Source organism: Balaenoptera ricei, chromosome 14, assembly GCF_028023285.1.
Source record: "Balaenoptera ricei isolate mBalRic1 chromosome 14, mBalRic1.hap2, whole genome shotgun sequence".
Taxonomy (NCBI): domain Eukaryota; kingdom Metazoa; phylum Chordata; class Mammalia; order Artiodactyla; family Balaenopteridae; genus Balaenoptera; species Balaenoptera ricei.
Genome location: NC_082652.1, coordinates 154,033 through 181,889, shown reverse-complemented (window position 1 = coordinate 181,889; position 27,857 = coordinate 154,033). Strand labels below are relative to the sequence as shown.

Here is a 27,857-nt window from a genome sequence, read left to right as displayed (position 1 = left end):
AAAGACAAAGTGCAAAAGGCAAAGAGAAAACACTAGATAGGTCTGTTCCCAGTGATACTGTCCGTTCCCTACAGGGAGGAATGAACTGGATGTTCGATTGGCTACTAACAATATCTGTCACACCAGATCAGAAAGCAACTCTCAAGAAAATAATAGAATAAATTAAGATTCTTACAAATAAATTGTAAAATTGAGTAGCATTTAAAAAAAAAGAAAAAAGAAAATAATAAAGTAATATCATATTGTCCAGATAATGCAATTAACTTAGAAATCAATAAGGTAACTGAAAACGTATTTAAAATAACTAACTCTAAACAGCTATGGATCTGAAAGTCATAAAGTCATAATAAATATTAGACAACACTTAGAGTTAAAACAAAATACATTATCATACACCAAATGTGTTATATAACTAAAGGGGTGTTTATAGGACTATTTATAGCCTTAAATGCTTATTTTAGAGAACACAGACTGAAATAATGAGCTTGGAATCCACCTTAAGACAATGAAAAAGGCAACTCCATGTTCTTAATAGTTACAAGGTTTCTCTCCCAGTATGAATTCTCTTGTGTATAGTAAGTGAAGAATTCTGACTGAAGGTTTTTCCACATTGAATACAGCCATAGGGTTTCTCTCCAGTGTGAGTTCTCACATGTCTCCTAAGGGAAGAGGAAACACTGAAGGTTTTCCTGCATTCCTTACATTCGTAGGGTTTCTCCCCAGTATGAGTTCTCACATGCATTCTAAGAGATGAGAGACCACTAAAAACCTTCCCACAGTCAGTGCATTCATAAAGGTTCTCTCCAGTGTGTGTTTTCTTGTGAACTTTAAGGTGAGAGCTTGTGTTGAAGGCTTTTCCACAGTCACTGCATTCATAGAGTTTCTCCCCACTGTGTATTCTCTTGTGCACTGTAAGGTAAGAACTTGTGCCAAAGGATTTTCCACAATGATTACACTCATAAGGTTTCTCTCCAGTGTGAGTTCTCATGTGAACCTTAAGAGATGTTTTTTGACTGAAAGCTTTTCCACATTGATTACATTCATAGGGTTTCTCACCAGTGTGAGTTCTTACATGTCTCCTTGGGGTTGAGGAATCATTGAAGACTTTCCTACATTCTTTACATTCATATTGTTTCTCACCCATGTGACTTCTCTTGTGCAAAATAAGATTAGAAATCCTTTTGAAGGCTTTTCCACGCTGATTACATTCATGCTTCTCTTCAGTAGGAGTTTGCTCCTGTTGCTTAAGGGATGAATGATGACAAAAGGTTTTGTTTTTATTACACTCATAGGAATTCTCCCCCATATGATAATTGTTGCATATAGGAAGCATATTATTATGTTTAAAGTGTATGCCATGTTTGGAGCATGTGTACTCTTTTTGTGCTGTTTGAGTTCTTTCAAGATGCCACAGAGCTCTGTCATATTCATGACTTTCACAGACCCTCTCACTTACAGAGTTTTTTTCATAATTGTTTAGGATTGAATTATGCTTCAAACACTCAATATCTAAGTAACACTTATGGCAATGTTTACTGATGGAAACTCTCTTTGAAAAAACAAGTTTTGATCTGAGTTTAGAGTCCTCCTCTAATTCATGATAGTCATACAATCTCTCCTGAGATGCTCCCTTCTTTTGAGTAAATCCCCTCTGGGATCTTGTGCTGTTTTCTGATTTTATGGCATTCCCAGTCTGCTCTTAATGTGGGAGACCAATCATCCATTGTGAATCTTATCATTTTCTTGCCACTAGATGATTTTCCCCAAAAAATATTCCAGTTAGAAGTTGATTCTTTGGTTTTCAGTTGAATCTCCCAGTCTGGACAGGTGCCTTGGGGAATTCTCCTTTTCACAGTTCTTATGTCTTCTTGACCCAACAGGGAGATCACAGGCTTGCATAATTGATATTCCACTAAGGTGAGATTTACATAGTTTTCCAACATTACATCTCTGTACATACTTCTCTGAGCAGAGTCCAACATCATCCACTCCTCCTGGGTGAACTCCACAGCCACATCCTTAAAGGACACTGGTCCCTGTAACCAGGTTGCTGGGAATCCAGGCACTATCCTTTCCCCCTCAGTATTTCTCACATAGAAACAGGCAGAGTCTTGTGTAGGCAGAGCCCATATCGGGCATAGGTCAATGGCTGCCATCTTGAGAGCCTGAACGTGACATCCGCCTGCACAATAGGGCTGAGAGAGCTGGATACTTCTTTTCTTGTTTTTCTGATCCAATCAAGTCAGGGATGCATTTCACTGGGTGTCCTTCCTGTAGCCAAAGAGGCAGGTTCAGGTAAAAGAAGAAAGGTGAAAATAGGGTCCCTTTGGAGGCAAGGTTAAAAAAAAAATTGTAGACCCTCTCTTGTACCTTCCAGCAAGGTCTCACCTGCTTAAAATATTTATTGGGATTTGTACTGACATGCAATATAGTCATCCTTGGCCCTCTACTGTTATCTTGGTTATTTATACTGGCTTCTCCTGTAGACTACTACTCAGCCCTGGGTAGAAAAAGCATGCATTATTTTTAAAAATTAAAGTCAAAGAACCAGTTTAAAAAGGCATAGTTGTTTGAATTTCATGCGTACTTTGCTTTTTTAGTTTACTTTTTAGAATAAAAAATTTTTTTTCTGCTAATTACAACTGTTTTAGGTAAATTTATTTATTGTATATGTAACTTGGTATTTACCCAAATAACCTCACATATAATTAATAGGACTGATGATTTGCCTGCTACCCTACTTAGGAATTTTATTGGAGTTGTTAAAGGTAAATATGTGACTTTGAAACAAACGTTCATTTGATTACCTCCAATTTAATCTCTATCCTCAAAGTCTGTATTTCCTTATGATGATTCATTCTATCTAAAACTTGAATGGGATCAACAAAGAGGCATGAGCTAAGTTCTAAGCTTTGAGACTGAGGCCTTTACAATTTTAGATGGTATAATACTTTCCTGAATAATTTTCATAATGGCTTTAATATAAATATCAAAACAATTGACACAGTGTGAAACAAAAGAGGAATGCTTGGAGACTTTAAGGACTACAACAAATCACGCAATAATGTATTATGCTAATATTTTTACAGATCTCAATTTTTTAAGATTAGTTGATAACCTTCAATATAAGACTTCTATCTCAGTATTATACTTCAATAGAGTTCAGGTTTAATGGACAAAATTAGAGAATTGGCATTCTTTTTTTTAAAATTTCTGGCCTATTTACACATAGCCTTTTTTTTAAAAGATTGATTGATTGATTGATTGCTATGTTGGGTCTTCGTTTCTGTGCTAGGGCTTTCTCTAGTTGCGGCAAGCGGGGGCCACTCTTCATCGCGGTGCGCAGGCCTCTATCATGGCCTCTCTTGTTGCAGAGCACAGGCTCCAGACGCGCAGGCTCAGCAGTTGTGGCTCACGGGCCTAATTGCTCCGCGGCATGTGGGATCTTCCCAGACCAGGGCTTGAACCCGTGTCCCCTGCATTAGCAGGCAGATTCTCAACCACTGCGCCACCAGGGAAGCCCCGAGAATTGGCATTTTTATTTAGAGAAAGATCTTCAACAGATTTTATGCCCCTAATGCAGAAGTGTATATAAGCCTGCCACTTAGTGTAAATCAGATGGAAATATTTGTCTGATTTGTCCATTGCATGTATTCTGAATACCTAGAACACTCCCCAGCACATGGCAGACACCCAAAAAATGTTTATTGAATAAATTGAATGACTCTATAGCAATTAAGGTTTTGTGGAAGAAGTATTTTTTTCACATCTATACTCTTCTTATAGAAAACAAACCCCCACAAAATCAGAAAGTTAGGCTTCCTCTTCAAAAAAGAACATTAGTTTGCCTTCTGGTTAAAACTGTTAAGCTGAGAATTGTACTCTGGGTTCATTTCTTCATTCCTCATAGTTTTATTTCTTTCCTAGTTACAGAACTAATAAAAAAACTAAACAACTTTACCAAACAACAGGAAAAAATATCTGAATAAATGGAGAGATTCACTATTTTAATACCATTCAGTATTAAAAGATTTAAATTTTTCTCAAACTAGAATTGCACTGGGATTTTCATTAAATTCATTCCTACATGTTCAATAGGAACTTCTTGAAACATGACAATTTGTTTTATAACTTTTATAGAAAAATTAAGACATGAATAACAAGGCAGTTATTAAAGTAATGCTTTGCTGTACTATATTATTTCAAAATGCATTACAAATCTCTGTTAACTTAAACAGAATGATAATAGGGCAAAAAGAGAAAATAAAACAGAATAACTTCAGGGACTTCCCTGGTGGTGCAGTGGTTAAGACTCCACGCTCCCAATGCAGGGGGCCTGGTTTCGATCCCTGGTCAGGGAGCCAGATCCCACATGCATGCCACAACTAAGAGTTCACATGTCACAACTAAAGAGCCCACATGCCACAACGAAGGAGTCAGCGAGCCACAACTAAGACCCAATGCAAACAAACAAAAAAAACCAGAATAACTTCAGAAACAGATTCATGTGTAGCTAGACATTTAGTGCATGATAAAGGCAGCACTATTAATCAGTGGGGGAAAGGATAAACTAGTCATTAAATGGCATCAGGACAAATGGCTGTTAGGGAAAAGCATAAACCCTACTTCACACATTCACATTCCCAGATGGATGAAAGACATAAATATGTACCTGACAGGAATTCTAGAAGAGGAAGATAGAGAGAATACAAAAAAAAAAAAAAAAAACCAATATTAGAGAAAATGGTTGTTTTTATCCAAAGCTGAAAGATAGAAGTCCTTGTTCTGCAAGTGTATACACCACATGCCACACTGAATAAATATTTTAAATCCACCAGATACACGAGCAAAAGCTGCAGAATACCAGGGATAATGAGTAAATATTTAAAGTTACTGGAAAGAGAAGGCAAATTACCTACAAAGGAATACCAATTATACTGACTACAGACTTCTAAGCTGAAAAGATAGAGGCCAGAAGACCACACAGTAATATATTCAAAGTACTAAAGGAAAACAATATAAACCCAGAATTCAATAGTGTGCTAAAGAGTGAGAACAATAAAAAGACACTGACATATTTCAAAGTAACAATAGCATCCTCAAAAGATGCTCATAATAAGAGAAATGCAAACTGAAACACTGAGACATAATCTAAGGCACACTTTAAATTAAAAGAGGTCTAAATTTGCATAAGCCTTATTTGGACCATGATTCAAAGAAATTGTTTTTAAAAAAAGCTTTGCTGAAATAATAGAAAAATTTGAACACTATCTATATATTTGATATTAAGGAATTAATTCTAATTTTGTAGGTGTGATAATGATATCCTGGTTATGATTTTTTTAATATATATATATTTTTAATTTTATTTATTTATTTATTCATTTATTTATTTATTTCTTGGCTGTGTTGGGTCTTCATTTCTGTGCGAGGGCTTCCTCTAGCAGCGGCAAGCGGGGACTCCTCCTCATCGCGGTGCGCGGGCCTCTCACCATCGTGGCCTCTCCTGTTGCGGAGCGCAGGCTCCAGACGCGCAGGCTCAGTAGTTGTGGCGCACGGGCTTAGTTGCTCCGCGGCATGTGGGATCTTCCCAGACCAGGGCTCGAACCCGTGTCCCCTGCATTGGCAGGCAGACTCTCAACCACTGCGCCACCAGGGAAGCCCCTGGTTATGATTTTTAAAGGAGTACTTATCATTCAGAAATAAATTCTGAAATATTTACAAATAATGAATCATGTCCTAGATTTACTTCAACATACAGTGACAGGTACAAATGTGGTCATTGTACTATTCTGATTTTCTATGTTTTGAAACTTTCATAACATAAATTTTAAAATCACCAGGGAAATATTTCATTTGTAAAACATGATGTTTTAAGATGTTACAGTTTTTTAAATCACAAAATGAGAGGTCTTAGGAAATTTTAGAAAATTTAAAAATTTTTTAATTTATTTTTTTGGCTGCGTTGGGTCTCCAGCTGCTGTGTGCAAGCTTTCTCTAGTTGCAGTGAGCGGGGGCTACTCTTCGTTGCAGTGCGCGGGCTTCTCATTGCGGTGGCTTTTCTTGTTGTGGAGCATGGGCTCTAGGTGCGTGGGCTCCAGTCGTTGTGACGCACGGACTCCACGGCACGTGGGATTTTCCCGGACTAGGGATCGAACCCGTGCCCCATGCATTGGCAGGCGGATTCTTAACTACTGTGCCACCAGGGAAGTCCCAGAAATTTAAAATTTTAATAACAAAAACCAAAAAAGGTTGAAGGTTTAAGGATAAAGTTGAAGAACTTTTCCAGAAAGCCGACCTCCCCTCCTAAAAAAAAAAAGATAAGCAATGAGACAGAAAGGATAAGAAAATTATATGAACAATTTCAAAGGTTCAACACCAGATTATTCAGAGCTCAAGAAAGAAAAGAGAAAATGGGAAGAAAACAGAATCAAACAAAGAGAAAATTCTTAAAAATAACACTATCCAGGGACTGATCCATCAAATGGGTAATTTCTTAAAAAGACTGGGAGTAAACATATCATCATGAAAAATTTGAATACCAAAGATAAACTGATGAATGTAAAGGTTTCAATGATGATAAACAGGTTACATACAAAAGAACAATGGAATGGGATTTCTCAACAGTAACACTACTCCATTTTCTACCTAGCTTTGCCAGATTTCAAAGTTCTGAGGGAAAATAATTTCTTATCCAGGAAATTATACTAGTCCAAAATACCATGCAAATATGAGGACAAAGTAAAATAATTTCTAGTCATACACAACCTTACTATAGACCCCTTTTCGGGAAGGTAATAAGGTTATCATCCATTAAAAAGGGAAAAAAGAAGTTTCCAGGAAACAAGAGATCCAACACAGAGATGAGATGAGGGAATTGGCGAGGATAAAGGGAAGTCCCAGCCTGCCAGTGTGCTGTAGCCTAGAGAATAACTGATCAGTCTACACTGCAGCATGATGGAGGGCTCCTGGGGATGTGTGTTCAGGAAAAGAGAAAAATGATTAGATTGTGTGACAGGTTTGATCTTGAGGAAAACGGAATTGAGAGACATTTTACATAGGTTTAGGGAAAACAAAGCAAATAAATAAAAAGGCAATTATTCAAAACAGGAAAAGTAAAATTTATACAAGAAAGAAACTTATTATGGCTCAGCAATAAAGAATACTTATATAGTCATCACAATGAAAACACTGAACATGAATTTAGCCAAAATTTTTGAGAGGAACTACATTACAATACTTGCAACATAATCACATTGATTTAAGGATGTAGGAAGGAAGGCAGGTATAATAGTCAAGATTCTCATTTAATGCCTAAGGAACTAAAAAATGTCTCAAATTGACAAACTGCTTAAAAATTTTAAACTGTTTGCCACCATAAAATTAATAAACAGAAACATGAATTAAATAGAGTTGGGAGACCAGAAGCGGGAGCTCTCACGTCCTGTGATCATAGCAGAGCCCAACAGGAAGAAGACAGACTCCTCTTCTTTCCTGGTGAGGACTCAGTCAATGAAAAGCCACAGACTGATTGTTTACTATCACCCTCCCAACTTCCTTTTTCCTCTCTATAAAAGCGCTCTTCTTCCCTTGCTGTGGGGGATTTCTATGGTAGCTGACCTTGAATTGCAATTCTCCGCTGATCCCCAAAAAGCCATTTTTGCTGGAGAAATACATGGCAGTCTATTTATTTCAGGTCAACACTACTGAGAAGAAACACTCCTGTTTTTATTATGAGCCTTTTAATATATGAGACTTTTTAAAATGTATATACACATTTTTCAGAAAGTAAATAAATTACAGAGAAAGTAAAGCAATCAAATCAAGAAGTAGAAAAATAGCAAAAAGGAAAGGAAAATTTAAAAAGAGAGCAAATGTTACTCTAACTGAAAACCAAAAACAAGGAACATAAGACAAAACCAAAACACAGCACAGATTACCAAAACAACCCAAATCTGCTTCTTTGAAAAGATTAATGTAGATGTATATCTTGCAGAGCCAATCAAGAAAAAAGATGGCCCTAATAAATATTAAACTCAAAAAAGAAAAAATAGCTACAATTAGAGCAATGATTTTAAAATATCACTAACAAACAGCAATTTAAAGAATCACCAAAAGGGAATTCCCTGGTGGTCCAGTGGTTAAGATTTTCCGCTTCTAATGCAGGGGGCATGGGTTCAATCCCTGGTCGGGGAACTAAGATCCCGCATGCTGCACAGCGAGGCCAAAAAAAGCAAAAACAAAAACAAAACACCAAAAAAAAAAATCACTAAAGAATAGTATGAACAACTTTGTGTCAACAAACTTGAAAACTTAGATGAGATGAACAATTTTCTAGAAAAACATGTGCCCCAAATTGACTCAATTAAGAACTACAAACTGAAATTAATCACTACCATTTAAAATGGAATCAGAAGTCAAATATCCACCCTGAAAGATTTTGAGCCCAAAACTTTCAAGGGAAAAATTATTTTACCAGGTAGAAGAAAAAAAGTTATGCTTCTCAAATTACTCATGAGACTTGTAAACTCTTGCAAGGATAGTACAAAGAAAGATTAAGGTGCAATCTTAAGTCTGAACACTGAAAAAGTCCTAAGTAAAATATGAGTAAATTGAGTATGGCAGAGTATCAAAGTAATAATACAATGTCACATTCAAGCAAGGTTTAACCAGGAATGCAGGATGGTTAAAAAGCAGAAAAACTATTACTGTTATTATAATGTCATGGTATGATGAACACTCTTGTATCCATCACTCTATTTTGAAGCAGATCTGGGAATGATGTATTAAGGTTTGCCTTAGAGAAATGATATCTCGTTACTGTGATGCAATCCATTACCAGATTAAGGGGTGCAGACCAAGAATGTCGCCTGCCGTATCAGTAAAGGATGTTGTGGCCTTCAAGCCACCAGCCACTGCAGCCACTCCGGACTGTGCACCCTGAGGGGATTCAGGATGGAGAAAAGCAGAATATGGCCGTAGATAGTTAAGATGTGTATCAAAGGAATGATTTCAATGAGCCCAGACTCTTGCATCTTCCCACACATAGAAAAGTGCTAAACTCATTAATCTGAGATGCCTGGTTCTCTTTAATGAACAGTCATCTCTCGATGTTGTGACCACCTGGTCTTTGCTGCAAAAACTCCTGTATATCCTGGCTCCCCCCTTATGGTTTCAGAGCCGTCCCTCAGAGCTATTCAGAAAGTCCACTGAATAAAACATAATTCTCAACTTTCAGGTTGTGCATTTTTTTTCAGTCGACAGTTTTGGCAAACAATGAAGGGACCCAGAGCTGACTTTCCTCCTTCGCATGAACTCTACAATGAAAGAGCCTTGGTAGAGGCCTCCTGTGTCCGTCTGCCTCCTCAGAGAGTTCAGATGAATTTGGGTGAGTCTCTCCTGGTTCTTGGATCTCCCAACTATTGGTTGATGATCCTGTGTTTTATTTGGTGGTGTATAACAGGTGCTTGGCTCCCCAGGTGACAGATTCTGGGAAAATGAACCCCCTTGCAACAGTTGAAAGACACTGAGCGGTCTGGGCTGAGTGGTTAGGTAGGAGGCTGACCTGGCATTCTTCCTCAAATGGCTATCTTAACAAGAATTTGTCGGGATAAAAGTGAAAATATTACATGAGAGCTTTCAGCACTGAAGAAGGGAATCTCATGGCCAGCAACGGCTTTTTCTCAGGCAACTGAGAAACTTGCAGGACTGGTAAAGGCAAGTCCTCATACCATGCAGACATCCCTATAAGGAAGCCCACTCAATTTAACTTAAAAAAACTTGCTCTGCTTGGGACACAGATAAGAACTGGCCACTCTGATCCAAGCACCCACGATGGTCTTATACTACCAGAGGGAGAACCTAGACACATAAGACGAGCTGAAAAGACTCTAGGGTAAAAACCTAGAGCAGTCAAGCTCACAAGCAGCACACTGGGCCACCATGCAATTTCACTAGTAAATTTTATCTCCAACGAATTCAACTTTAAAATCGGAAATAGATTCTCTCAGATAAACTAGGGGCATCAGAAAGCCAACCTCCGACTAACACCCCAGCCAGATGCATGTACGTATAGAGCTCATACTTGCAAGGATCGACTTAATTGGGAATTAAAGGAAATCTCACCCAGAAAATGACTAAGATGGGGCTCTTTTACTGCATACACAGTTAAGTTAGAGAAAGCTAGCTTGATAAAACATCTTTTCAGAATTCTGATCTCAAAGAAACAAAAGCCCTTCTAGGGGTAACTTGCCTTTCTCTTCCTGTGTCTTTGATATGTTAATGTTCTATCTGATCTCCTTGGGTATTCTGTGTGTGTGTGTGTGTGTGTGTGTGGTTTGAGAACTTGGTCTCTGCCATCCAAAAGGTACACATATTGTGTACATTTGGAGGCAATCGAATAGACTGGGATTCTGAGCAGTCATTTGTCTGACTGTACCAATTCGCAGGGGCTTTTTGCCACCTTAACCTTCATTGTGTCAGCCTGTACAATGAAGGCCTTTACTTTCTTGAACTATTTTTGGGAGTAAACTTTCTGGGTCTTGTTTAGGTGGTATCCTTCACACTGTCTTGTGGGGAAGCCCCTTGCATCTTATTGGTTTGAGTCACTATTATGATATATCTCATTAATGGCCAGATGATGGATCCTTCAAATGGGAGAAACTTCTAAATTGGTAAATTTTTAGAGAGCACTCATTATAAACAGCTGTTTTGTTGGTACCTATGGGGCGGAAAAACACATTAAACAGTGGAAAAAATATATATATAATGGTTAATCTAAGAACTCCTTTAATTTAAAACAAACAAAAAACTGGCTTGGGAAGTCTTATTTGTGGTCTATGCTTCCCCTCAATGGGTCTTACAGATGCTAATAAAAACATTGGAATAATTAATGTTAATTAGGTTGATTAATAGGGAAATTAAAAATAAAACTGAAAGTTTAGAGATTTTTTCCCAACCAGGTGGAAATTTTAAAGTGACTTATCTCCAAAAGATAAAGAAATCTCTAGATGGTTATTAAGAAATGGGATAAATAAAACAGATGTTAATGGGATTAAAACAAAAGGTTTTGGTACAATACTACCTAAGGTTGGATGGGCCAAAGGGACCCATACAAGTCCACCCTATTTACCCCAGTTAAAATATATATGTTTAAAGAGCTCAGCCATCCCTGGTGGCGCAGTGGATAAGAATCTGCCTGACAGTGCAGGAGACATGGGTTCGAACCCCGGTCCAGGAAGATCCCACATGCCGTGGAGCAACTAAGCCCATGTGCCACAACTACTGAGCCTGCACTCTAGAACCCGGAAGCCACAACTACTGAGCCCGTGTGCCACAACTACTGAAGCCCATGTGCCTAGAGCCCATGCTCCGCAACAAGAGAAGCCACCTTAGTGAGAAGCCCGCGCACCGCAACGAAGACTAGCCCCCGCTCACCGCAACTAGAGAAAAGCCCGTGCACAGCAATGAAGACCCAATGCAGCCAAAAACAAATTAATTAATTTTAAAAAAACTTGTTTAAAAAAAATAAAGTAAAGGGGTGGAAGAAAATTACACTGAGATAGCTGACCAACAATTACTTGGGGCAACAGTTAGGCCAATTAATCAAGTTAAAAGATTGACAAAAGGGCCTGAGTCCCTTGGTTCAACCCCTCACTGGGGACCCCAGAGCATTTTATACAAAATAGATTAAATAGTTGAGGGATAAATGAAAGGAAAGTTTCTAGGACTCCTTATAAGACCCAACCTTGTTGATAGGGGTCCTTTAATGTTGGTGACCAATGAGTAATGCTTCCCCTGCTTGGTATTGGTATTATAAGACAAGGCATGTAGATGTGCCCCTCAGGAAATATTAATTAAACATACAAAAGGAGGGCTTCCCTGGTGGCACAGTGGTTAAGGGAGCCCTGAAAAAGTAGTTTTGTACATGGTTAGGATTGGATTAGATTAAATTTAATTAGGTAAATGGATTTTGTTATTAAAAGTAGGCTGGTGCGAGACTTGATTTGGTTCCTCTCTGTTAAGAGAACAAAGTTTTCTTGGAATAGTGCTTTTGGTAACACATTGCGTGAATTTCTTTGCCTTTAAGTGATCTGTATTTGTTTTTGAAATCTTTTGTCACTTTGGTTAAGTGAATAAGCATTGTTTCACAGTGTCCTATGATCCTATTTGACCAAGTGCTTTGAAACCTTTTTGATATTTTGACAAACTTCTCAAATATCAAATTCTAACTAAAGTTCTTTGGACCTTCCGCCAACTCTGGGATGCTTCAAAGGAGCCCTGAGACATCTCAGAGAGGAATATTAAACTAATTAGTCTTATTTGGTATGTTAAATTACTTGAGAAGCATTGTCAAGTGTTTGGAGATAAACCTTAGGTTATATTGTATGGGTAAATGTCATTAATATAGATATTCCAAAATTTATATGGAATTCCTAAAAATGTGGTATGTCCTGGTATAATGTTATCAGTCATAATTCTAGTTATTATCTTAAAATGTTGTATGTCACAGAAATATCCAAGTTTCTTGTCAACTGCCTTGGAATCAGATCTTTGACCATGTCATTTTAAGTCTTTTGTCATTTATAGACAATCATTATTTTACACTGATGCTTTTATAAAATGAAGATCTTCAAGAAGATTCATAAAAAGGATTTTTTGACAAATACAAGTATAACTTTTAAATCATACCACTGAAATGGGTAAGAAATTACAAAACTCTAATGGAAAACCTGATGGCTTCATCCAGAATAACAGGAATTAATTACATGGGACTGAATGAACTGATAAATATGATTCATAATTTTATGACATTTTAATGAAATATACTGGCTTTCAATCTTCGTTTTCCAGAAAAAACTTTCCTCTTATGCTATGACCTACAAGTTGATAAAGTATGCCTTTGTAAACAAAGATGAAACATTTATCTTTTTCTTTCTACCTGATCCTTCCAGAATTTGGCTTCTCCAGCTGGCTGCACTGTGGACTTGATGGCCTACTGTGACCAGATTACAACTAGTTATACTAATCATTGTTTTAATTTGCTCTCTCTCGTTTTCAAATTATTTATGCATTGTGTCTCTCTCCGCTACACTATAACTTTATTAATGTTACCAGCTGTCTTATATTCTGTTTGTTTTCTAAGATTGTTGTCTCTTGAATTACCCAATGTGTTAGCAGGCCTCCAACAAAATTAATGATGTCTCAAGAAGTTAACCATATACTTAACTCTACATAGAATAATTGTAATAGTACAACTCTAAATACGGTTAGAAGCAACAAGGGAAAACATCTACTGGATCATATAAACTAGTAAGACAAGCAATCCAGAGAATTTTAGATTCTCAACAGGGCCTAATCCAAAAAACAAACAAAAAACAAACACAAAAAACCCAGCGCATCGAATGGCCTATCAACAGAAACTTTGCCTGATCTAGGAATGAGCCTTCCTAGTGCCATGGGACAAAACTGGTCATGGGGACTTCCCTGGCGGTCCAGTGGTTAAGACTCCGCGCTCCCACTGCATAGGACACGGGTTCAATCCCTGGTTGGGGAACTAAGATCCCGCATGCTGCAGCGCAGCCAAAAAACCCCCCCAAACCAAAAAATTGGTCATGAAATGCCTCCCAAATATTAAACAAATTTATGACCAAGAGGAGGCACTGTGGAAGAATGTCACCTGCCACATCAGCAAACAAAGGATGTTTGCAGCCTTCAAGTCCTCAGCCACTGCAGCCGTCCTGACTACACCCTGAGGGGATTCAGGGTGGAGACAGGCAGGATACTAGGCCCTGGAGAGTTAAGATCCTTATCAAAGGAATGACTTCAATGAGCCCAAGCTCTTGCATCTTCCCACACAGAAAAGTGCTAAGGTCATTAACTTGAGGTGTTTGGTTCTCGTTAATTGACAGAAATCTTCCGAGGTTCTGATTACCTGGCTTCTGTTGCAAGCCTCCTGTATACCCTGCTCCCCCTTTACCTCTGGGGAGCGGTCCCTCAGAGCTCTCGGAGAGGCTGAGCCCGGGCTACGGCCTCAGAAAGTACACGCAACGTAACGGAATGGTCAACTCCTGGGTTGTGCTTTTTTTTTTTTTTCAATAGCCCGGAGTTAAGACAGATGGAAGAACAGGTCCTGGATAAAGTAAGACGTACATGCAGGACATCCCTGCTCCTCTCACTCACGGGGTAGAGTCAGATTCCCTACCTGCGCCTGGCCTGCTCACCCCTCGGCGCCCGCTCCGCCCCAGGGAACCCAGGGCCCCAGGAACGCAGCCTCCCGCCTCCGCCCGCTAGCCCGGCGCTCCCGGCAGCCCCCGCCCCCCAGCTGGGGAGAACTCCGAGGAGGGCCCACCGCTCGGGTGCACGCGCCCCTCACCCTCCCCCCTCCCGCGTCTCCTCAACGTCCGCGCGCTTGCGCGCTCACCTGTCCTCGGGTTGCCTGCCTCTCGCGTGGGAACGACCGGGCTGCAGTGGGAAGGGAGGCGAGAGCGCGCGGAGCAGGCGGCGGCGCCGAGGGCCCTCAGCTGGGAGGCGAGAAGCAGAGCCGCGCGCTCCCCAGGCCCGCGGAGCCAGGGCCGGGACTCCACTTCCCAGGAGCCCCCGCGCCGCCCCGCGGAGCGATTCTGGGCTTTGCGTCCAGCTGCGCTTCTCGGCGGGTCGTGAGTGGACGTGGAGCGCGTGCGCGTGCGCGAGGGCCCGGGGCGCGGCGTGGGCTGTGGGGGCCGGGCGGGCGCAGGAGGCCGGGAGGGGACCGAGCTGCCGCCGCCCGCCCTGCGGACCCGCGCGGGACGCGGAGGCCCGGATGTGAGCGCGCTCGCCGAGCCGCTGCCTTTGTGACGGTGCAGCCCCGCCGGCGACGCTCCCGGTGCTGCGCCTGCAGGTGCCGATCGCAGGTACACGCGAGAGGGCTGGATGTGGTTTCTTCCTAGCGGGAGGCGGCGCCGCCGTTTCCTCGTCTCCTCGCCGAGGCGGACGGTTTTCACCAACAAATGGTTTTTCTTCCCTGTGGTCTCCCGGCCTGAGTGACCCCCGCTGCCACTTGGATTAGCGCGCCTTCGCGTTGGTGGGACGGGACCCTGACGCCCGGACGCGCCGGGCGGTGGTGGGGCGTTTGAACCACATATTCTCAGCGATGCAAAATAAGATTTCGTCTGTTCCTGTTTCTTTTTTTTTTTTTCCTTCCCAACTGGGGCTAGATGTTTAAAACTTTGCATATGGCCTTTCCAGCATCTGTTAAACGTGATCATGCTCTTTTTTGTTAGAATGGGAAATTTCTTTACAGTAAATGTCCTAACGTTCCTAAAAGACATCCAACGTGGTTATACTGGTTTTAAAAAATATATACTTCTGGATTCTATTCGTGGATATTGTAGAAGTTATATGCTGCAAACATTGATGAAGTAGGTCTACTTTTAAGAAGTTTGGTGGCAGAAAGGGCTGGATCGATTTCTATTTCTTGCTCCAGTCTAAAAATATTCATTAAAAAAACTTTTTACTTATTGAGACTTATTTTGGCAGTTATTTTCCTCAGAATTGCCTGTCTTATCAGTGTTTAAGATCCAGCAGGTTCGGCATCTCTAGCTCCTGGCTTCTTGATCTTCAGTTGTTGGGTTTTCTTTTTTAATCAAATAGATTAATTGAGGGTGTGTATGTGTTTAACCTAGTTTTACTTTTCAGAGATAGCTCATAATTATTATATTTTTATTTTCCCTTGACAGTTAAACGAATCAAATTTGTACATAAACTAACACCTGGTATGAATGTGAAAGATGAGGTTGACATCAGAATTACATAGATCCCACCCAAAGTATATGGAGAAGGTGAAGAATTTAAGTTCTATCTTTACTTCATATACAGAATATACTGTTAAAAAAAAAAAAAAGAAGTAAAAGGGAAGACAGGTTGTCATCCAAAGTGCTAGCTAAAAAATATTAGTCACCTTAGCGGTGTTGACTAAAGTTAACCTGGGACATAAATAGCACAACCCCTCCCTGCCCCTTTTTAAACTACCTCAACGCTGCAGTAATTTTCTTCGGTGACCTAACTAATCGCCTCTTCTCTTGTTTCATTAAAATTGTCCCTCTCTTACAAAGCCTCCTGGACAGTGGATGGCACACATTCCTGCCCTTCTTGAAAATTGTTCATTTGTTCTTTCATTCCCTCTCTCAACACATATTTCTTGAGCTCTTAGCATGTGCCAGTCACAGGGCCAGTATTTGAGATATATATCATAAGTTAAATTATGAAGTCTGCTTCTCAGTATTTTATATAAACATCTCAAACTTTTGTTTAGGAAAAGATATTAATAGTATTTACATAGATACAAGGTGTACCTTCTGGGAAAGAGATGACACAGTATCTTATTAATTAACTACATCCCCAGCATGTACAAGAGATTTAGTTAATATCAATGAGTTTAGTAAAGGGACTGGAAAGAGCATATAAACAGATTGCTTAACTGTCCTCAGTAACAAATTTGCAAATACCTTTGTAAAAGAAAGTCTGTTCACAACAGGAAGAAGATACCTAGTAATTTTAACTAGAAATGTATCTGAATAATAAGAGAAAAATTTAAAATAATACTAGGAGTCATAAATAAGAATAAAGGATGAGTAGGAATGAGAACAGTTCTGTTCATGGCTTAAATGCACTTGCCAAGAAAATATTACTAGGATTGTTTTTTTAAAGAACCCCATGCAATTTTTTCTTTCTTTTATATCTCCATCTTCTTAAAAATGTTATGAAAGTGACTCATTCCTTTTCCTTTTAATTAGATGAGAAAATGTTTCTGTTAAAGGAAAAATACTCCTAGAAATGATGAGTTCCCTTGGTTTTCATCACATAATTCAAGCACTGAAGGCTTAGTAGCATATAGTTTAAAAAAATTTTAGTTTTTTAAAATTTTTGTTTTAAGGAAAAAGGAGTTTCATTGTGTGATATCTCCGTTTTGCTTACAATAGACTTTCACCTGTACTTTTCCTTATAGCATGACTCAGATCAGCCAGGGTCTTAAATCTTCTGGCTCTGAAGCAAGGTCAGGACTGGTGTGTCACCGGCTGTATATGCATCTCTGGCTTAGAACCAACACCAGGAGCATAATTTTTGCCTCTTTCCACACAATACCTTTCTGCTGTCTCATCCTTACCTTTTCTGGTCAATATTTTATTATGAAACATTTTGAACATACAGCTAAACTGAAAGAAGTTTACAGTGAATACTTGTAACCTCCCCTCCTAGACTCTACCATTAACATTTTACTATACTAATTTGAACATATATCTGTCTGTCCCTTTCTTCATCAGTCCCTCTTTTTTGGGATGCATTTCAAAGTAAATTGCAGCCATCAGTATGCTTTCCTGAAATACTTCTGAATGCATGTGCATTGTTAACCAGAATTTAATGTTTGTTTCACTTTTGCTTTTGATGTGAAATTTACATAAAAAGAAATGCACAACCTGAGAGTGTCCATTTGTTGAGTTTTCACAGATGCACAATCTTTGCCTTTTGTATCTTTGAGTATGTCTTTGCTGTCTCTGCTGCTGTGTCCTTTTGCTGATGATCCCTTGTCCTTCACAGATGCCAAATACCAGTGAACTTATTCAGAACCTTAAGAGATCTGTTCTCTTTTATTAAGAATTACATACTCCATATGCCCAAGCGAAACGCTATCCCCGAGAAGGTCTCGCCGGTCCATGGGCGCTGGTCCTCAAGCACTGGGTATTCCAGTCTCCATTGCCTGCCCTGAGGGCAGACATATGTACAAACCACAAGTTATTGCCTAGTGTTTGACAAATGCTGAGTGAACAAATACGAGGCACAAAGCACTGTGCTGGCCTCTTTCCAGGTTTTAGAGTGAGGTTATCCCAGTTCTCAAGTGGTTCTTCATCTTACAGGGAGGTGGACAAATGAGCCAAGTGTTGAAGTGCTAGGAGCGTGGGCAAAAGGCTCCAGGGATTTTCTCTGGGACGATGGGAAGGTTTTTGGAAAAGGTGGCATGTGAATGAGGCTTAGAGAACATGGGGCAAGTGCAGTAGGATTGAAGGTTGAAAGGTTGTCAGGGCCCAGAATGTGGATGGTTGTGATCAGAGCTGTGCATGGAACCTCTGTACCTCAGATCGTAACTTCCATAGCCTTCTTGCTGGTGCTGGAAGCTTCTTTCAGGCCATCTCTGCCCTGGTGGTGGTCAGAATAGCAGCTCTCAAAAGACATCTGCGTCCTAACTGCCAGAAGCTGTGGCTACATCAGCTTATTGGCAACAGGAACCGTGTAGATGTGATTCAGCTGAGGACCTTGGAACGGGGAGCCTGCCCTGGGTTATGTGGGTAGGACAGGGGGACAGAGGGTGAGGGTCGGAGGACTTGTGACAGCGGAGGCAGCAGGGCACAGAGGGCAGTGACCTTGCTGCTGCGGGCTTCCTGCCTGCAAGCCTGGTCCCTCCCTCCCAGCTGTTGAGCCCACCCCTGCCCTGCTTCACGCCCACAGACACGCCCAGGTCCCCATTTGATCCTACCACCTCTTCTAGCTCCGCCCTTTCGTTGCTGTTCTCGCCTCCAAACTTTTCAGCCCTATTGTGGAATTTGTCTGCTGTTCCCGCTTTAGTGAACCCTCATCTAGCCAGTCAGGGCACTAGAATGCCTAATTCATCTGAACTCTGTTAATCCTCCCTTCCTTGAAATTCTCTCTTCTGGCTTCTGATATACATCTCTACAGCTCTTCTATAGATCTGTCTGTAGATCTTCTCATTCTCTGGTGGATCTTTCTCTGCTTCCTTTTTGGGATTCCTTTTCTCCTCTGTTTTCTTCCTAGATGCTAATTTATCCCACAATTTTTATTCCTTTTAGATCCCCATGATTTTAAATAATTAATTAATTAATTAATTAATTTTTGGCTGCATTGGGTCTTTGTTGCTGCGTGCGGGCTTTCTCTAGTTGCGGCAAGCGGGGGCTGCTCTTCGTTGTGGTGCGCGGGCTTCTCATTGTGGTGGCTTCTCTTGTTGCGGAGCACAGGCTCTAGGCGCGCGGCCTTCAGTAGTTGTGGCACGCGGGCTTCAGTAGTTGTGGCTCGCGGGCTCTAGAGCACAGGCTCAGTAGTTGTGGTGCATGGGCTTAGTTGCTCCACGGCATGTGAGATCTTCCCGGACCAGGGCTCGAACCCATGTCCCCTGCATTGGCAGGCGGATTCTTAACCACTGCGCCACCAGGGAAGTCCCTATCCCACAATTTTCTGGTCCTACAGTTTATTTTACTCTCCATGGTATCTTTGGTTGATTTTATACACTGCCATGGTGTCATCTGATAATGCCATTACCCAGCTTTACCAGATATTCTGTCTCCTGGTGGGCTTTATAGGAATCATGTCCCAGGGATGTATAATCTCCCTTAGACCCCATCTGTCTCCTTCACCCGCATCAGAGTAGATGAATACATCACCCCCAAATCTGTGACTAAAGATCCACCCCCACTCCCCCTCAAGAAGTTGTCCTGTTTGAGAATATAGCTGTGCAGCTTGAGTAGATCCAGGTAGAACAGAAATGTGGATGGCGGGTGATACAGCTGGATAACCCTCACATCTAAACATGTCCTTCTCCCTCTTCCTTCTCTGGCTCATGCACCGTGTGCACAGCCAGTCCTACCCCCAGACATTATTGTCCATTCTGTCACCCAGAAACCTGGGGTCACCTTGAACCCTTAACCTGTATTCCCATCCACATCTAATCAATTCCATTGCTGCCCTCCTTTGTGTTCCTGTCTTCTAGATCACAGTTTCCCTCCTGCCTGGTTTTGCAGGTGTTTCATCCCCCTCTAGTCCATCACACAACTACCTCAAAGGCAGACACATCTGTTGTCATTGCCCAGCTGACAGCATGTAGGCAAGAGTCTGTGTTTCTGAGGATGGCACTTTGGGCCTCTGTGACCTCGACCTGGCCTGTTTCTGGCTGCTCCCTGCCCTGCCCCACATTCGACGGCCACACGTCGAGCTTCTCCCCCCACGTCACTGTCGAAGGCCCTGCCTTTGTTCATGGTTCCCCACCCTCGCTTATCTGCCTGAACTCAGACGCGCTCTGGACTCAGCCTTAGACCCCCAGCTCGTGCTAGACTAAGCCTTGAGGCTCCCAGCTCGTGCTCTGGACTCAGCCTTGAGACCCCCAGCTCGTGCTGGACTCAGCCTTGAGACCCCCAGCTCGTGCTCTGGACTCTGCCTTGAGACCCCCAACTCGTGCTGGACTCAGCCTTGAGACCCCCAGCTCGTGCTCTGGACTCAGCCTTGAGACCCCCAGCTCGTGCTGGACTCAGCCTTGAGACCCCCAGCTCGTGCTCTGGACTCAGCCTTGAGACCCCCAGCTCGTGCTAGACTCAGCCTTGAGACCCCCAGCTCGTGCTGGCTGCCGTCTGTGCTCCATGGGGGTCGGTTTCTTCAGCTCGACTTAGCTGCTGAGGGCAGGGATAAATGCTTCACTCACGTTTTATCCCCTGGGCCTGGGACACAGCCGGGATCATAGTAAAGTGTTCAGGAATGATTTAGAAAAATGACAGAAGATCACAATAGTTATCAGCTTACCTGCTGTTTCCCTAAATACAAATGAAAACTCATTCCGGTGTCCCTCCCCTGGCAATATCTGTTGTTACGTTAGAGAAGTCAGTTTTGGTCAGTTGCATAAGAAGATCCTTTGTAAATCTGGTGTCTGATGAAAGGATCTGATTACCCCCAAGAAATGGTAGAAACTGAGAATTAAATAGACTCCATGACAGCTTGGATCAGTGGCTCTCAACCATGGTGCACGTCAGAACCACCTGGAGTGCTCCCTCCCCAGAAAATTAAATGAGACTCTCTTGGTGGGGAAGGGTGGCATGGGACCCAAGTATTAATAATTTATTAATATAGGGGGAAAGTCCAGTGTGCAGTCAGGGCTATAAACCGCCAGTTTAGATAAAGTTTTAAATAAATTATCTAGAAGTGGGCGTTAAGGAAAATTAGGGTGACATAAGACTATTTGCTTTAAATCATAAAACAGGAGAGTCACTGGAATGAACCTTAGATGTCCATGTAAACTGGAGGCTGTATATAGTTTTTTTTTTTTTTTCTTTTTAAATAAGATCCTATTGAAAGTTTATCAGTGACTAGAAATTTCCTGCCTCTGTCCGTGACCTGATCTGTTACCAGGTGTCGTTTGATTAATGGTGTCTTATTATATTGACTTGTAATTGACTTCTTTGTGACTCCACACATTTTTCCAAATTCTGCCCTCTGGAACAACTCATAATAAATATTATCCCTGTGGACTTCCCTGGTGGTGCAGTGGTTAGGAATCTGCCTGCCAATGCAGGGAACATGGGTTCGATCCCTGGTCTGGGAATATCCCACATGCCGCAGAGCAACTAAGCCCATGCACCACAACTACTGAGCCTGAGCTCTAGAGCCCGTGAGCCACAACTACTGAGCCTGCAAGCCACAACTACTGAGCCTGTGCTCTAGAGCCCACGAGCCACAACTACTGAGCCCGCAAGCCACAACTACTGAGCCTGTGCTCTAGAGCCCACGAGCCACAACTACTGAGCCCGTGTGCAACAACTACTGAAGCCCGTGCGCCTAGAGCCCGTGCTCCACAACAAGAGAAGCCACCGCAATGAGAAGCCTGTGCACCGCAACGAAGAGTAGCCCCTGCTCGCCACAACTAGAGAAAGCCCACACACAGCAACGAAGACCCAACGTACCCAAAAAAATAAAACACAAAATGTTTAAAAATATATATATTATCCCTGTTCCACAGGATCTGTAAATGTGTGAAGACCATTCTCTTGCTTCACCCAAGTAATTTCTTATGCAGGCTGGACGTCCCTGGTTATTTCAGCCTTTACTCACCTGAGCTCAGTGAGGGAGGGGCCTGTCTGAACAGCTACTGCTCTGGGCTCAGCCCCTGGAATAGTACTTGGCATGTGGTTCGTGAGCCCTTGGTAAACATCTGGAGCAAGAAGGTGTGAACAAGGAACACATGCGTTCATCCCACCTTTCCATCCTGCTGACTGGATTCTGACTCCTGGAAATGAGCCTGTGCTCCTCTGATGATACCCCACAGAGAACACGTGTCCGCTTCTGTGTCTTAACTCCCACAGCTGGTGTGTTCAGCTAAAGTTACTCAAGTTTCTGGGGAAGGGTTAAAAGCAGTAAGGACAGACCTGTGCCTGGCATCAGTGACCTCACCCCAAGCAGACATGACCTTGGGCAGGTAGCTGTGCTCTCTGGCTGTACTTTTGTTCAGTTCATGTTGCTTCCTGTCCTAGGGACTGTGGGAGCACAGAGGCGAAAGAACACTAAACCTTCCTGGAGAAATTAGGGAATGACATAGGAAAGGGTGATGTTTGATCTTGCAGGATGGGTAGGATTTTACCAAGCGGCATGAAAGGGCAGAGCCTTCCTGGCCTAGGACTAGGGCATGTGAAGAGGTTGGGCAGTTCAGGTGGTGCAGCATGGATGTGGGGGGGTGGGTGGTAGTTTGATGGGACATTTAGGGCTAGTGAGGGAGAAAAGGGCCCGCCACAAAGAACCCTAAATCCTTGCTGAGGACTTGGTCCATTTTCCTGTGAGTACTGGGAGATCAGCAGAGAATTCTAATCAAGAAGCGCAACTTACGTGTTTTACAGAGATGATGCTGATGTGGACACTCATCGGAGTGAGAAAGACCAGAGGCGGGGAAGCCAAGCCTGAGCCAAGGCCGTGGGATCTGGAGGGGTGGGCTAGAGAAACGTCTAGGAGGGGATTTACAGGTTGTAATAACTGATTGGATGTTAAGAGGACAGAGTCCAGAAAGATACTTGCATTACTTGTCCCTAGATGTCGTGTATGTTTTTAATTAACAAGCAGATAATCCTTACCGTGTGTCAGGCACTGTTTTCTGTGTTTTACAAATATGGACTCATTTAATTCTCGTAATAACCCTATGGTAGGCACTATTTAGTCCCCACTGTACAGATGAAGAGACCGAGATACTGAAAGGTTAAGAAGCCACCTGTGAGCAGTGGAGTGGGGTCTGAACCCAGGCTGTCTGGCTGCAGAAGCCATGCTGTTAACCACAGTTGGGAATATGCACTTGAGGTTGGGGAAGACATAGGGGCAGAGGACAGAGTGATCTGTTCATTCTAGCCCAACACTGAGACTGTCGTGAGCCAACAATGGGATGGACCATGGGGTAAAACAAGTAGGTGTGCTCCGTGCCCTGGAAGTGCCCAGGGGGCCATTGATACGGCGGAGACTGAGAAAGACGGAGAAGCAACAAAGGGTGACCTACATTTAAGCTAATCATAATTTTTAATTTTTATTAGTATTTTTAATTTTTAAAAATGGATGTATAGTTGATTTACAATGTTGTGTTAATTACTGCTGTACAGGGAATTCCCTGCTGGTCCAGTGGTTAGGACTCTGTGCTTTCATTGCTGAGGATGTGGGTTCAATCCCTGGTCGGGGAACTAAGATCCCGCAAGCCGTGCGATGTGGCTAAAAGAAAAAAAAAAAAGTTACTGCTGTACAGCAAAGTGATTCAGTTATATGTGTGTATGTGTGTGTGTGTGTGTGTGTGTGTACATTCTCTTTTTTCATATTCTTTTCCTTTATGGTTTATCATAGGCTATTGAGTATAATTCCCTGTGCTATACAGTAGGACCTTGTTGTCTGTCCATTCTATATATAATAGTTTGCATCTGCTAACCCCAAACTCCCAATCCTCCCCTCCCCCTCGGCCACTACAAGTCTGTTTTCTATGTCTGTGGGTCTTTTTCTGTTTCATAGATAAGTTCATTTGTGTCATATTTTAGATTCCACACATAAGTAATATCGTATGGTATTTGTCTTTCTTTTTCTGACTTACTTAGTATGGTAGTCTCTAGTTGCATCTAATCATAATTTTTTAAGTCATTAGAGAAGACTAAAAAGTACCAAGATATATAGAGGAAAACTAGGTGAGGGGCTAGCAAAGTCAATAAAGAGGTTCAAGAACAATTGAGAGGCCAGCAGTGCCTCTATAACAGGTGTCATTGGTGAAAACCAGTTTAGCACTGGTGAGGGGTCAGAAACCCTAGTGCTTTTGTTCATGTACAATAAGTATGGGTAGAATTGAAATGGAAATCCTTAAGATCTCCAGAAGACAAAGGGGGCAAACAATGTAAAAGGAAGCAAATACAAAAGAGCCATAAACATAAACATATGGAAAATATTCAAACCTAGTATTCAAAGGGTGGAAATTAAAGATACAATCTAAATTTAAAACAAGTTAAAAGTGCAGTGTTTATAGACTTCTACTTCTGTCCAAGATGGAGTAACAGGGAGGGGATTTACCTATCCTCTTGCCCAAACAAACAGCAACAACAACAAAAAGACAAAATACATGAAACAATCGTTTAAAGACATTCGATATCAGACCACAAAGGACAGTTATCCCTGAGAGATGGAAAACCAAGCAGGTTAGCCCTCTGACTGCCCTGGTTTATTGCCTTGAGAGGGTTTCCAGGTTACAGCAGAGGAAGGGGAAGCTGAGAGCGGCTGAGCAGACCCTGAGTCCAGAATGCAGAGCTGAGGCTGCGAAGGGCAGGGCAGCAGCCTTCACAGAGTGCAGAGGGTGCCCCTGAGTGATCACACAAAGCACACAAGGGGGAGGAAGCTGCAGGGAACAGCATGTGGCGTTCACATGGGGGTTGTGGCCATTACTGCTGGCCAGGCTGGAAAGCTCTTCTGATTCCTGGAGCACTGGGAGTGGAGCTATATGAAGCACTGAAAGGAAAAATACCTGTCTGCTTAGGATTCTATATTTGGCAAAAGTATATTTCAACAACAAAGGCAAGACAACCTCCAGAATGGGAGAAAATATTTGGAAGTTATATTATCTGATAAGGGTTTACTATCCAGAATAGATAAAAAACTACAATTCAACAACTAAAAGACAAATGACCCAATTTAAAAATAGGTAAAGGACTTGAACATACATTTCTCCAAAGAAGATATACAAATGGCCAGTAAGCACACGAAAATAATGCAAATCAAAAGCACAGTGAGATACCACTTCACCCCTACTAAGATGGCTATATAATTTAAAAGATGGCACAACACGTGTTGGCAAGCATGTGGGGAAGTTGGAACCCTTGTACATTACTTGTGTGAAAGTAAAATGGTGCAGCCACTATGGAAAACAGTTTGGTGGGTCCTCAAAAAGCTAAACGTAAAATTACCAGATGAGCCAGCAATTCCACTCCTAGGTATACCCGTCAGCAGATGAGTGGATAAACAAAATGTGGTGGGTCCATACAATGGAGTATTATTCAGCCATTAGAGTGAACTACTGATACGGGCTACAACATGCATGAACCTTGAAAGCATGATGCTGAGTGAAATAAGCCTGACATGAAAGGGCAAATATCGTATGATTCCCTTTTCACCTATAAGGGAAAAGAATCTGAAAAAGAATATATATATATATATATGTGAAACTGAGTCACTTTGCTGTACACCTGGAACTACCACAACATTGTAAATCAGCTATACTTCAGTAATAAAAAGGATTTTTAAAAAATAAGAGGATTTGATGTATTAGAACCATTCAGTTCCAAATGAAATTTAGCGTGGAACTGTAGAGATTGCAGGGTGCGGGAGAGGCAGTCTTCGGAGCTCTTTTCTTCCTACTCCTGGGGATTTCGGGCACTATAGGTGTATTTCTGGAACAGTCAGATGTCGTCTGGATGTGTGGATGTATAAGTACAGCAGTTGGTCTGAGGGAATCTAGGGTCGCGATTAATGACCCCCAGGTCACAGCACCTTTCCTCAAGTTTCTGCCTTTTCCGCAGCTTCACCTGCTCGGGATCTCCTGCTACTCAGGAAGCGTCAGGAACGAGGAGGGCATGGAGGCCGAGTTGCTAACTGCCCGGTCTCACGTAAGTTGGGCTGCCTTCTTTCTTCTTTGTTTTCCGGCTGAGAATCCCTTTTTAGTTAAGGGTTCTTAAGGGGTCCGTATCTCAGACACTTCCTCCAGTAGACTAGCACTGTTTATTTGCTTTATTTATAGCTGTAGTTTTATTTCCTTTCATATCAAAGAAACACAACTGTAACAGAAATGTGTGAAATATTGAGGACTCTGATGAGATGCTCTTTCGTCCACAGTGAGGAATGAGCACACAGCAAGCTTTCTCCCTTCAAGATGATGACAGAACTGGGATGTTGGTGCCTTTCTGAGGGATTCCCTGGTCCCTGGTGGTCTTGGGTGTGGGTCTGGTGTGTTAATTCCTCCCTGGGGACTGCCTGTGGAGGAGCTTGGGTACAAGTTAGGTAATTATCCAGGAGTAACTGCAACCAAGACAGGAAGAGCCCCGGGGGAGGGTGGGTCTTCTGGGGACAGAGAGATGGGTGGGGGACCCTCCTTCAGACTCACTGAGCTTTGCCCCTAGATGATCCCTCATACTTTACTTCTACGTGTATTCAAAACCCCACCAGAAAGCATAGTCTTTGCTTTTGGCTGTCCTACATATTTTGAAGGATTTAAGAGAAGAAAAGTAGTCTATTGTATTTACCCAGATATTTACTCTTTTTCTTTCTCATTCATCATTCCTGAGATTTAAAGTTTCTCTCTTGTATCATTTCCCTTCTGCCTGAAGAATTACCTTTAGCATTCTTTTTAGAGCAGGTCTGCTGGTAACAAATCCTGTTTCTTTAACTTTTTTGAGAATGTATTTTTCATCATTCCTGAAAGATATTTTCACCTAATAATTGAAATTCTAGCATGACAGTTCTTTTCTTTCAGCATTAAAAAATCCCCACTATTCCACTGTCGTTTTACCTTCACAGTCTTTGGTGAGAAATGCTCAGTTATTCAAATGGGTTTTTTTCTGTGTGTCATCTATAGATCCTTTTGATGTATCTAATAAAGGCCTTGCTTCTGTATCTATTGTCTTGTTACTATTAAAATATAATCTCTTCTCCATTTTTTAAATGCCTACCAATATTTAGGAAAAATGTTTTGGAAATTTATTTTAGGTCATAAAACATGACTAGGTTGGTCTCTTAAGTGTAAAGTTGCACTTGAGCTCAAGACTGTTTTTCCCTTCTTCTCCTGACTTGTATTAGGTTCTAATTATTTCACATAAGTGTAGATTAACTGATTCTCCTTGCTTTAGCCGTTTACAACATACTTGATTTAAATGAAAGTGTTTCTGACAGTTTCTAAACTGAAAGCATAACATGGAACTGGTTTCTAGACAGTACGTACTTAATACCATTCCTTTTAGGACTTGTCCAGAATTCAACGTAAATACTACTCATTCCTAGAATTAATTCTGTTCTATCCTGTTTCCCTACCCAAGTGCTATCTGCCTAATCTCTCTTTCTGTCAATATTCGGGAAAGGGAGAGCAGAGATATACATCAGGCTCAAATTTGCTTTGTGTTGTAGACACTGGTGACCTTCAAGGACATACTTGTGAACTTCACGAGGGAGGAGTGGAAGCTGCTGGACCCTGCTCAGCAGCTCATGTACAAAGATGTGATGTTGGAGAACTACAGAAACCTGATGTCCTTGGGTGAGATGGACCTCTGTTTGGGGGGTTTGGGTTCCTCATTGATCAAAAGGTATGGAGAGCCTGAAGCATACATTGGAGTGTGAGCTTGGGGCCAGGGACCTAATTTCTTTGGGGCATGGAACAGGGTTTTCGTGCTCCTTCTGCTTTTATGAAAAAAAAAATTGGTTTGTTGAATTTTAAGAAATGTGTATTTTGCTGCCTCTGTAGCCCTACCTTGTCTACTCTTCAGAGCCTCCCAGGACTATTGAAGGGGCCGGGGGTTGGGGCTGAACTGGGATGCTTCTTTGTGTCCAGCCCAGAGCGCCCAACC

The 27,857-nt window shown here is 41.8% G+C and overlaps 2 protein-coding genes across 8 annotated transcripts in view; one reads left to right on the top strand and one right to left on the bottom strand.

Annotated features, from left to right (window-relative positions):
• ZNF10 (zinc finger protein 10) overlaps positions 1-27,857 on the top strand; it is a 104,648-nt gene that overhangs the window by 23,392 nt on the left and 53,399 nt on the right. For 3 of the 7 annotated variants that reach the window (XM_059894881.1, XM_059894875.1, XM_059894876.1), the window contains 3 exons: positions 9,258-9,388; positions 25,824-25,910; positions 27,421-27,547. In XM_059894881.1, the coding sequence (XP_059750864.1) occupies positions 25,878-25,910; positions 27,421-27,547 (160 nt within the window). In that variant the 5' untranslated portion in view covers positions 9,258-9,388; positions 25,824-25,877. Of the gene's footprint in view, positions 1-9,257; positions 9,389-14,715; positions 14,892-25,823; positions 25,911-26,136; positions 26,193-27,420; positions 27,548-27,857 lie in introns of those variants that run through there. The other 4 variants (XM_059894880.1, XM_059894879.1, XM_059894878.1 and 1 more) reach the window with 4 other exon arrangements.
• ZNF891 (zinc finger protein 891) lies at positions 466-14,646 on the bottom strand. Its single transcript, XM_059894903.1, is given in 3 exon segments — positions 466-1,646; positions 1,648-2,271; positions 14,423-14,646. Coding segments are annotated over 2 exon segments (1,620 nt in total). The 5' UTR covers positions 2,157-2,271; positions 14,423-14,646; the 3' UTR covers positions 466-535.